The sequence below is a fragment of the Eulemur rufifrons genome, chromosome 3 (genome assembly GCF_041146395.1).
Source record: "Eulemur rufifrons isolate Redbay chromosome 3, OSU_ERuf_1, whole genome shotgun sequence".
NCBI classification, from domain to species: Eukaryota; Metazoa; Chordata; class Mammalia; order Primates; family Lemuridae; genus Eulemur; species Eulemur rufifrons.
The window spans coordinates 19,482,021-19,493,524 of NC_090985.1; the positions used below are offsets into that span (position 1 = coordinate 19,482,021).

The following is an 11,504-nucleotide window of genomic DNA, read 5'->3' on the forward strand; positions in this document are numbered from 1 at the left end:
TCTCTCTCAATCATTTCTCCATCTATATTGTTTCTTTCTTTATTTCCTATTATTTCCATATCCTTTGCGACATTCCTGCCTTGGGGCCTGTTTTTCTGGGAGAGTAGTTAACTCCTGGCAATAATAACTTTTAATGTTCTTGTCTGATGATTCTAACATCTATAGCAGTCCTAGTTTAGCTTTGATTGAATAATTTCTCCTCCTGATGGGTCATACATTCCTGCTACTGTGAATTCCTGGTAACTTTTAATTGGGTTTCAGACTGTGAATTTTACATTGTTTGGTGCTGGACAAGTTTATATTTCTACAAATATTCGTGCACTTTGTTCTGGAATGTAGCTACATTTCTTGGAAACAGTTTGATCCTTCTAGGTCTTGCTGTTAAGGTTTGTTAGAGTTGATCAGAGAAGGTTTTATTCTAGGGCTACTTATTCCCCATTACTGAGGCAAGACCCAAAAGGATACTATTTTCAGGGCTTTTCCAGTTTGGCTGGTGGGTACAGCTCTGTGTCAGCACCAGGCACTGTTCCCCCTAATCCCCTCACGTGGTTCTCCCGGCTGCACAGAATTTGCTCACACACACACACACCAGCACACTCTGAGTGGCAGAGGCAAATCAACAATAACGTTATTACAAGTTTATTCTCCCAGGTTCAGAGGTAGGACAAGATCAAACATTGTCCCATCTAACCAGGGACATATGCATAACTGATTCTTCCTTTACTCCCCTTTTCTCTTCAAACATTCATCTCATTTTACCTAAATGTAGATTTCCTGGGCACTAGTAAGATCCTCATAGGAATGTAACCATTTGCCTCCCTGCCCACCCCTGCTCCTTTTTCTTTGTGTGCCCTCCCCCCCAGATACCGAGTTCCCACATCCCTGCTGAGAGCACAGCGCACAGATGCTTCTGCGGTTTGTGCTTTTCTCAAGCACCTCCTCAAAGTTAGGCTTAATAAACCTCCAGTGATTGAACCTTTGCCTCAGTCACTTATGTTGGGTTGTCAGAGCACAGCTGCCTATAGATTGCCTGGGCAGGAAGGACCGTGAGGGGCGGGCCCTCTTCTTTCTTCCTGCGTCTTCCACACCCAGCTCAGTGCTCCATGTGTGCCTGCAGACTGACAACACGAAGGCTTCGCTCAAGTGGGAGTTCTTCATATGCAGCAGCCTCCTATTTAAATATTTCAATTTAAAATAGAAAATATTTTACACTGATTTTAGTTTGCACAGCTACTTTTTAATATTAAATAGTGTTCAACCACATAGGGCTCAATCTGAGCCACAGTATCAGAGGACCTTCTGCCAGGCCCGTTGTTCCTTTGTTCCTTCCCCAGTCACCTTGATTCAATGTAGTCCACATTCCTGAGTGCCCACTCGGGGTAGCCCATTCAGTGGGCTAGGGTTCTGGGAGACAGGAAAGGGAGGCTTTACTCACCTGTAGACTTTGAGAAAGACTATGATGTATGTGGTTGGTTTTCCAGAGAGGAAGTGTTTAATTTCAAGCAGCCACGATGCGACAGACTTTTGAGTAAAGCCAATACAATAGGCCAGTGATAACCTGGCAGTTACAACCTTCCCCAACAGAAAGGAAATGACGGAAATAAGATCTACTTAATTGATCAGTGTGACAAAAGGAAACTCACCACAAATGGCCTGAATGGGTCTGTTTGTTTTTAAGAGTATTTAAATACACATATCTATCTAAAGGGAGAATGTGTCTTCCTGAATGGGGCCAGGCCAGAGGAGGTGTCTTAGAAATCTGATCCTGGAGAGGTTTCATCGTTTTTTTTTTTTTTTTTTCCATTTTATTTCTATTATGTCTAGTCTAATGGCAGAGCTCTCCTCAGTGGGGACAGGACAGTAGGAAGACCAGTCGATGGTTTCATTTCAGTATTTCTAGATCCACCAACAAGACAGTCCCAGCCCTGGCCAAGGCCATCATACCACCTACTCATGTGTATTAACTCCTGCTTAGGAATCACGGTCACCAGACCCCCATTCTGTTTCCATTCATGGATGTGGGACTTGTCCACGGCAGTCCGCTAATCCTACAAACGTGAGAAAAAGTCGGAGCAGTGAATGCTGGTGAAATGGTGGCAGTGCTCAAGACTGAGCAGATCTCACTTGGTAAGCATGTGATTAATTATAAAATAAGGTACAACCAAATATTAATACGTTACAGTGGAAATCCTGAGTTCTGGGGGATGGCAAAGAATGATCAGTTAATCCTACCTCTTCCTAGAAACTTCTTCCCCCAGATAGCCACATCTCACTTTCTCACTTCCCCAAATATTTGCTCAGATCCCATTTTTTAGCAAGGCCTTCCCTGATTTAACATAGTACAGACTCACACCCTCTACCTCCTCCTTTGTTTTAGTTTTCTCCATAGCCTTAACTGCTCAAATGCTCTCTCTTCTTTGGGTTGTCTGGTTGCTCATTGCTGTACCCCTAGCAGCTGGACCACTCTGTCGAGTGACTAGATGTGTCTGGTCCCTGCTGTCCAGGAGCTCAAGATGCATCTTGGAGGAGAAGCTGATTTCAACAGGGAGACGAGTGTGTGCAGGGGAGTGGGCAATGCTGGCAGCGGGCACAGAGGTGGCTGCTGTGTCTGGGGAAAGCGGTGGTGGAAGAATGCAGTGGGCCGTGACGTGCAAGGGATGGAACAGGCCAGATGGTGAGGGGACGTGAGTACCAGGTAGAGGAGTTTATTCTGCATCAAAGAATTCTGGGAAAAGAAGTCACCTGACCTGAATTTGTTTGGGAGGGACCCCTTTGGGATCGCGCAAAGGGCAGGCAGGAAGAAAGCAGGAGAACAGGCAAGGCTGCCCTTCCGTCTGGAGGCAGATCAGCACTCACGTTCTCTGTGTCTTCCTGTCTTTGACCTTGCCTCTTTACGATTTGACCTTGCCTCTTTACGAGGGTCGTTACCAGCCTCTGTGCTCTTTCTTCTCAAAGGCCACCCTGTTTTGTACCGGGATTCCCATTATTGTGGTGTTTTTATTTTTATTTTTTAAAACTTTCCATTTTGAAATACATCATAAAAAGTATTCCTAAGAAATTACAAAAGTACTACAGAGAGGACCCTACCTTCCACCAGCTGCTGCCATCACTGAGATTTTCTTTCCCTTTAGACTTTCCCCCTCTCAGTTTCTACGTTATTTACACCCTCCCAGCACACACCTTTCCGAGGCCTCACGATGAAAATATCCCATTCTCTGAAACACTGGCTTTTAGAGAGATCTTAAACTAAAAAATGTTGATGCCTTAAAGAACTCATCATACACGTGGAATCGCAGTCCCGTCGCTTGTGAGAACAGAAGGCAGGATGCAGCCCCGGATGAGATGAGTAAGCGACCCCCTCTCCTGCCGAGCACAGCCGTGACCCCCGGGCAGAGCGCGTGGGGCAGCCGCTGGGCGCAGGGCAGAAAGCAGCAGCACGCGGGTGGAGGAGGAAGCCCACCGTGCACGGTGCCACAGAACCTCTGGCGAGTCCAACACGTCTTCCCTCCGCCGTCCCCAGTGTGAGATCAGTGCAGCCCAAACCCACAGTAGCCGTGAGTTCCAGGAGAAGCGTACCAGCTCTGGCTCAAGAAGCAGGAAAGGGGGTCTCTGATGTTCACAGCAAGTATGGAAATCCCTCGTTTATCTTTCGTTCTTTTTCTTCTAATTTTTTTTTCTCAGTTCCCTGTGCCCTAGACCTCAAACAATTCTGTGGCCCCAGTGGTGGATGGCGGGAAATTAAAACTATCAGGGCAGGGAAACTTCCTCTCCAGTCAGAGGGTCTATGGTCCCCAGATGGTGGGGACAAGCCCAGTGCTTTTTTTCTCTCTCTGGCTTCTGGCTGCTTAGCTCTGACATGGTGCAGGCAAGTCGAGCGCGCCAGAGAGTGGGCTAAATGGACCCCCACCTCCCCTAGCTGGCTGGAGGGCCGTACCAGTGGAGCCCAGGTTCCAGAAACGATTGAGAAGGGTACGGTGAGGCAGGAGTTTGGGAGAGCAACCCCTTAACGTTGCTCATGAACTCCTGGGCTTACCCTTGAGCTCTACAAGCGTGGATCTGACGGTAAAGAGATGACATAGACTTTGAGTATTGAAATATGGGCTACGCTACTGCCAGAGCCCCAGGCTGGCCACCAAGTGGCACACATGAGAGACGGAGCCAAATGGCGCTTCTCAGACTTTTTTGTTGGAACCACAACCCACAGAGGTCTTAGGGATCGTGGAACTTGTGGTGTGAACACAACTGGGGAGATTATCTTCTAAAACTAAAATAACAATATTCACTGTAAGATTTTAACAACTGGTATCTCAAAACACAATATTTAAAATGCCTAGGATATAATTCAAATTTGCTCAGAATACAAAAAACAAACAAACAAACAAACAAACAAAAAACCTAGAGAAATCTCAGCAGCTGCTTTGGGATGAAAGAGATATTAGAATTATTTGACAGAGACTCTAAAGCAGTTTTTACAAGTATTTTCCAACAAGTAAGTGAGGACACTCTTGAAAAATATAGAAAGTCTCTCAAAGAAATGGAAGATATAAAGAAGAACCAAGTGGAAATGTTAGAAATGAGAAAATTCAATAACTAAAACAAAAAACTCACTGGATAGGTTCAATAACAGGAGATGACAGAGAATTAGTAAACTTATAAATATATCAATAGAAAGTAATCTGAACAACAGATAGAAGAAAGGTTGAAAAAGAAAATTAACAGAACCATAGGGACCTGTGAAACAGTAACAAAAGTTCTTACCCTTATGTCATCTGAGTCTCAGAGGAGAGGAGAAAAACATGGAGCAGAGAAACATTGAAAGAAAGGGCTGAAAGGCTGATGTACGACTGGAAGGAAATCAGTACAATCTAGTATTTTAACAGTGTAAAGCAAAACTCCACTCGATCTACATTTAAGAAATTCAATATCTATCCATTACAAAACTCTCAGAGAACCTGGAATAGAGAGAAATTTCCTCCACCTAATAAAGAGCATTTACAACAACCTATAGCCAACGCTCTGCTTAATGGTAAGAAACTGAATGCTTTCCCCTGAGACTAAGAACGAGGTAAGAATGTTCTTTTCCACCATTCCTATTCAACACTTTAATGGAAGTCCTAGTCAGTGAAATAAGTCAAGAAAAATAAAATGTCATACAGAATGGGAAGGAAGAAATAAAATTGTCTCTATTCGGAGACAACATGATTATCTACGTAGAAAATCCCAAGGAATACACACACACACACACACACACACAGCCCTCTTACAACAAATAATTGAGTTTGGCTGTAGCAAAATTGCAGGATACAAGATCAAGACACAAAAATAAATTATACTTCCATATATTAGCAATGAATAATTGAAACTGAAATTTAAAAAATACCATATGCAATAGCAATTTAAAAAAATCCTAGATATATAAATCTAACAAAAACATGTATAGGATCTATATGCTAAAAACTATAAAATGTTGATGAAAGAACTCAAAGAAGGTCTAAATACATGGAAAGTATGGCTATACTTTGTGGATCAGAAGACACAACATAGTTAGGATTGACTTATAGATTTAACATAATTTCAACCAAAATCCCAGAGGGATATTTTATAGATAGAGGTAAGCTAATCCTAAAATTCTTATGGAAAGGCAAAGTAAATAGAATAGTTCAAACATTTTTGAAAATGAGAATAAATTTAGAGGAATCAGATGGCCTGATTTTAAAACTCACTACAAAGCTATGGTAAGAAGTCTGGAGCAGTACTGGCAAAAGAATAGATATATGATCAATGGAACAGGACCAGCGTCAAGAAGTAGATCCCCACACATAGGCTCAGTTGGTTTCTGTCAAATGTGTGAAGGCAATTCACAAACCAATGAAGGAATGATAATATTTTCAACAAATGATTTTGAAACAATTGGATATCCACATACATAAAAATGAACCTCAACTAAAATCTCCCACATTATACAAAAATCAACTTAAATGGATCTAAATGTAAAACATAAAAGTATAAAACTTTGAAGAGACCACACATAGGAGAAAATCTTCATGACGTGGAGTTCTGCAAAAATTCACAAGAAAAGTCACCCAAAGCATGATCCATAAAAGAAAAAAATATGAGTTGGACTGAATCAAAATTTAAAATTTTCTCTGCAAAAGGCACTATTAAGAGAATGAAAAGTCAAGAACAGACTGGGAGAAGATATTTGCAAATTGCATATCTGAGAAAGGATTTGTACTCAGTATATAAAGAACTCTCAAAACTCAAGTATAAGAAAACAACTCAGTTTAGATATAGGCAAAAAGCTTGAACAGACATTTCACAAAAGAGAATGTATGGATAGAAAATAATAACATAAAAATTTCAACATCATTAGATATTAGGAAAATGAAAATCAAAACATTAAGAAATACCATCACACACCTATCAGAATGGCTAAAATTAAAATTAAAAAAAAAAAGAAAGAAATACCAAGTGCTGGCCAGGATGTGGAGCAGCTGGAACTCTCACACATTGCTGGTGGGAATGCAAAATCGGACATCACTCTGGAAAACAGGTTGGCAGTTTCTTACAAAGTTAACAAACACTTGCCATGTGAACCAATGATCCTGCCCCTTTGAATTTACCCTAAAATAATTAAAACTATGTTCATAAAAACACTGTTCTTAAATGTTCACAGAAGCTCTAATCATAGCTGCCAAAAATTGCAAATAACTGAAGTGCCCTTCAACAGACGAATGGACAAAAAATACTGTGATGCAGCTACAGAAAGGAATACTACTCAGCAGTGAAAAGGAACAGACTATTGACACACAAGTGTGATGAATCTCAGAATAATTATGCTGAGTAAAAGAAGCTATTTCAGAAGATGAGGCTCTATGTGACCCCATTTATGTGACTTTCTTGCAAAGAGACAAAACTAACAAGAGAAAATAGAGTAGCAGTTACCATGGATGGGGTGGGAAATGGTCTGACCATAAAAGATAGCAGGACAGAGAATCTGGAGGTGATGAAGGGCTTTTGTGTCCTGATAATGGTAATAATAACACAAATCTATATATGTGTTAAAACTCACAGAACTGGACATGAAAGGGTCATTTTTTCTGTCTTTTAATTTGAAAGATAAATTTAAGCAAAAAAAAAAAAATGACAACTCTCGCTTCCTATTTAGGCTGTCTGGAAACTGATATCAATGTCAGTGCTAGTTACAATGACGGCAACCACAAGTATGATGATCTACTGGTTTTTTGAGCATCTGCTACATGCTGTGTACGTCACCAGGCACTTTACATCACAACTTCTAATATTCACAATCACCTAGTAAGGCAGGTTAGGCTCAATTTATAGAAAAAAATCTGAGGTTAAGGCAAGTAAAATAATTTGCCCTCTGTCTCATAGCTGGTAAGTGGCTGAGTCTGGACTCAAACTCAGATCTCACTGTCAACCTACTTCTCCACGCTGCTGCCCACTGAAATTAATAAAAACTGTGGAAACTGGCAGGGAGACATTAGATAACATGATTAGCAGGAAGTGAGAATTACATTTTGATTCCCATAGATTACAAAAAGAGGGAGAGAGAGGGAGAGAGAAAAGAAAGAAAGAAATAAAGAGAGAAAGGAAGAAAGGAAGGAAGGAAGGAAGGAAGAAAAGAAAAATTTTGGTCTTGGATTTATACTCTTCACTCTGTTAAAAAGGAGGAAGCTAATAAATGTGTAACAAGACTTGATGTCATACTATGTGGAATGAAGTTTTCATAGGAAATTATCTATCAGTGCAGGGTTGAGAATACCGCATCTCAACTGAGAAGGTCAAAAAAAGGCTACCCAAAGTATGGGTGTATGTTTTCATCTCAAAAAAAAAAAAATTCTCTGAGCTATTTGATTCTAAACCCTGAGTTGGTTTGAAATTCTGGGAGGATGAGGGAAATGTAAAAGCTATGCCATTGCCATTACCGTTTTCTCTTAATCCTCCAAGAGGTGGTTCTTAATTTTCAGTAGGATTCAATAGTCATCTCCACTTATACAGACATACAATAATTCATATTCTTCCCTAAGTGTCTTAAACAATCACTGTGACTTAAAATGGTTGACAAAGTATTTACTAACTCCACACATTGCAGTTTATACATGTGAAGCAAAGAGTAATCACTAGAAAATTCTCTCCTCCCACACATCTGACTGTCTTGAGAAGTTGTAACTGGCTCTTCCCACCTCTCCTCCTGGTACCACTACTCCCAAACATAAATAAATAAATAAAGTAAATCCATTTTAGAGAAAGGAACTTTAATTTTTACTCCATTATGATTATAGCTAAATATCCAAAAACATCATATATATGGACAGGGCGCATTTTTTCATGCAGCAAATGACATCTACTTGAAAAGTAATAAGATGAATGTTGCCTTCTTGCTTGTGAATTATTCCCAACTACTTCCCAACTAGTTGCTGGTTTTTTTCACAAAAAACTTTGGCCTAAGGTATCATTATTTTTCTCTCAGCTAAGACAGAGATATAAAACTAAGGTCTCCAATAAAAGTATTTTCTTAAATGTTTTATAATTTCTGCTCTACTAAAAAATATGAAACTATTGTTTTTAACTTGCACTGTTCACTTAATAATTTATCATGAATATTTCCCATATTATTTCATATCATTGTACAAGAAATAATGTATACATTATGAGGACATACTGTATCTAACAAGATATACTGTTAGACTCTTTGATTCTGTAAAATTAAATTGAAAAAAATAAATAAATAAATAAATAAAAAAATAATAAATATATTTTCTTGAAAAACAAGTATGTATCAATTTTTACTCAATACCTATAAGATTTAACATAAGGCAAAGCCCAATTAGTGCCTTCTGCAATTTCATTGAAGAGAGTTGGGCCATTTATTTCATGCCCAAAATAATTTCATCACCAACACTTTCTGTGACTTTTGAAAGAGCCCAAATACCATCCAAGTACAACTGTTGTCAGGGAACGGAAATCTTATCTTCTTATCTGGAAGGTGGTTATGCCCCTGAGGATGCTGTGGGGGGACAAGGAGGTGGGCTTACCTTCCAGCAGGTCTCTGGCCAGACCAGGTTCTGCCCCCGTGGACCGAACAAAGTCTGACAGGACTGCGTCCATATCAAGAGTCATATGATCATGTAGAAGTGCTGCCCAACACTCAGCTGAGGTGGGGTTTGGAAGCAGGCTAGAAACCATCCATCTGCAGGAAGGAAGAGGAAAGGCATCTTACTCACCGATGGAAACAGATGTGATCCAGCGGACAGAAGGAACCGCTCCCACCTGCTGTTACACATTTTTGAACCAGTTTGGGCCAACTACTTTATTCTTCATGCAAAACATTATAAAAGTCAAACTAAAATATCATCCCTTTCTACATGCCATGTGAGAGAAGGGTATTATGGTCTGAATGTTTGTAACCTTCCAAATTCACATGTTGATACCTAACCCCCATGTAATAGTATTAGGAGGTGGGGCCTTTGGGAGGCGATTAGATCTTGAGGGTGGAGCCCTCATAAATGGGATTAGTGTCCTTATAAAAGACCCCAGAGAGTTCCCTTCCGCCATGTGAGGACACAGTGAGAAGGTGCCATCTATGAAGCAGGAAATGGGCCCTCATCATGCACCAACTCTGCTGGCGCCTTGATCTCAGACTTCCAGCCTTCAGCACTGTGAGAAATACATTCCTGTTGTTCATAAGCCACCCAGTCCATGGTCTTTTGATGTAGCAGCCCGGATAGACTAAGGCAAGGGATCACCACCAATTCTAGTGCTTTTCATCTTATGTTCTATCAATTTTAATAACCAATGGGGGAAAATGAATAGATTTTTTAAAAAAAATTTCAAAATACCTGAGTACACTTAGAGTCACTAGATTTCAAATCCTCTTCTGAGTTGTACAGATATGTAACACTTCCACAGTGGAACGTGCCTTACCCTCCATATCCCAATTATGCCTTTATCAATGCACCATCCCACCCCCTCAACCCTCACCCCTCACCCGCTATTAGGAAAGATTCCAGGTTAATCCACAGTTGTTTGAAATACCAAACTTGCTGAAGATGACTACTAAACTATGTGCCATCTCTCTAAGAGTTGTCATATTCATAGTAACAATCCAACAACTTTCTTAAAGAAGTCAGATTTCCTAAGCAGAATAAATCCCAGCCAGAGGAGTATATTGGACTTCTGGCAGCTTGACCCCAGCTGACTGTAGCAGCCAGTTTCTTGAGAAAAACTACAAGCCGGAGTGACTCACACTGGTGAACCGTGCTGGGCCCCTTGGCAGTATCCAGTCATGGCTGACACACTGCAAGAACAGCCTTCTGTTTGTATAGCTAAGGGGTCGGCAAATTATGGCCCATGGGCCACGTAGTGTCCACCACCTGTTTTTGTAAGTAAAGTTTTACTGAAACACAGCCACGCCCACTCATATTGTCTATGGCTGTTTTTGCACATGGCTGAGTAGAGCAGTTAAAACAGTCACCATAAAGCCCACGCAACAGGAAAGGTTTACTTTCTGGACCTTTACAGAAAAAGCTTGCTGACCCCAGTACAGATGATGGAAAATTTTTTACTAGCAAGCACGTAATTAATTTTACACACTGTGGGGAGAGTTTGAATCTCATGCTATTAATGCCTGTCCTTTGTTCCTTCTTTGGAGATAACCATGGATGGGCATTGCTCAGTGGGGTGGGTTCTGTGGCAGTTGCTCCTGCTTTAGAGCTGGGCACACCGGGCTAATTTGAGCCCAGCTCTGTCCCCAGCTGTCTGTGACACAGTGCTTCATGCCTCTGAGCCCTCCCGTGCCTCTGTAAGAAAGGAGGACACAGGACATCTAACGTGCAAGATCATGAGGACCCAGGGGCTCGGGCAGCGAGGTCTGTAACCTCGGGGACGTTCACTGTGATTATCCCATCTTGCACACACAGCTCCTACTTGGGTGTAATTTTTGGTCAGTGTGGCTAGAAAGTAAGAAAATTATTTGACCTGGTGTATGTGGGACCAATTAGGAAATTGCCTTCTTCCTTCTCTCCATGCACCAGCGCCGCGGCCGGGAGAGTCTCTCCTTTTGTCACTGCCACCTGGGGAACGAATCAGAGAACAAGAGCATGTTACTGTCCTTACCCTCGGACTGAGGCTGAGGGCTTTGTTTCTTGTCACAGGAGACTGCACCTGGGTCGGGGCCCATTGCCCAAGGCATGTCCCCTGCCGTCCTGGGCCCCTACCCCCTGCCTGCCAGCTGGCCCCATCTCCCACGCAGGTGGCCTACAAGGGTGTCTCAGCTTTCCTCGTGTTAGCAAGTGGTTGTATTTCAAGTGAGTATCACTTCACTGTTACAGAGCTGTTTGCAACTTTACGAGTAAATATCATATCAATACATTGAATCTTAGCTATTGTGGTAAAACATACATAGCATGAAATTGACAATTTTAACCATTTTTAAGTGTGTGGTTCAGTGGCATTAAGCACATTCACACTGTTGTGTGACC

General features: G+C 41.4%; 1 protein-coding gene across 1 annotated transcript in view; it reads right to left on the minus strand.

The window, feature by feature from the left end:
• Positions 1–11,059, minus strand: part of OTUD7A (OTU deubiquitinase 7A) — a 98,099-nt gene extending 87,040 nt beyond the window's left edge. The window contains exons 1-2 of the mRNA XM_069465815.1: positions 11,002–11,059; positions 9,060–9,214 (exon numbers count right to left, since the gene is read on the minus strand). Of these exons, the coding sequence (XP_069321916.1) occupies positions 9,060–9,210 (151 nt within the window). The 5' untranslated portion in view covers positions 9,211–9,214; positions 11,002–11,059. The remainder of the gene's footprint in view (positions 1–9,059; positions 9,215–11,001) is intronic.
• Between the last annotated feature and the right edge of the window lie 445 nt (positions 11,060–11,504).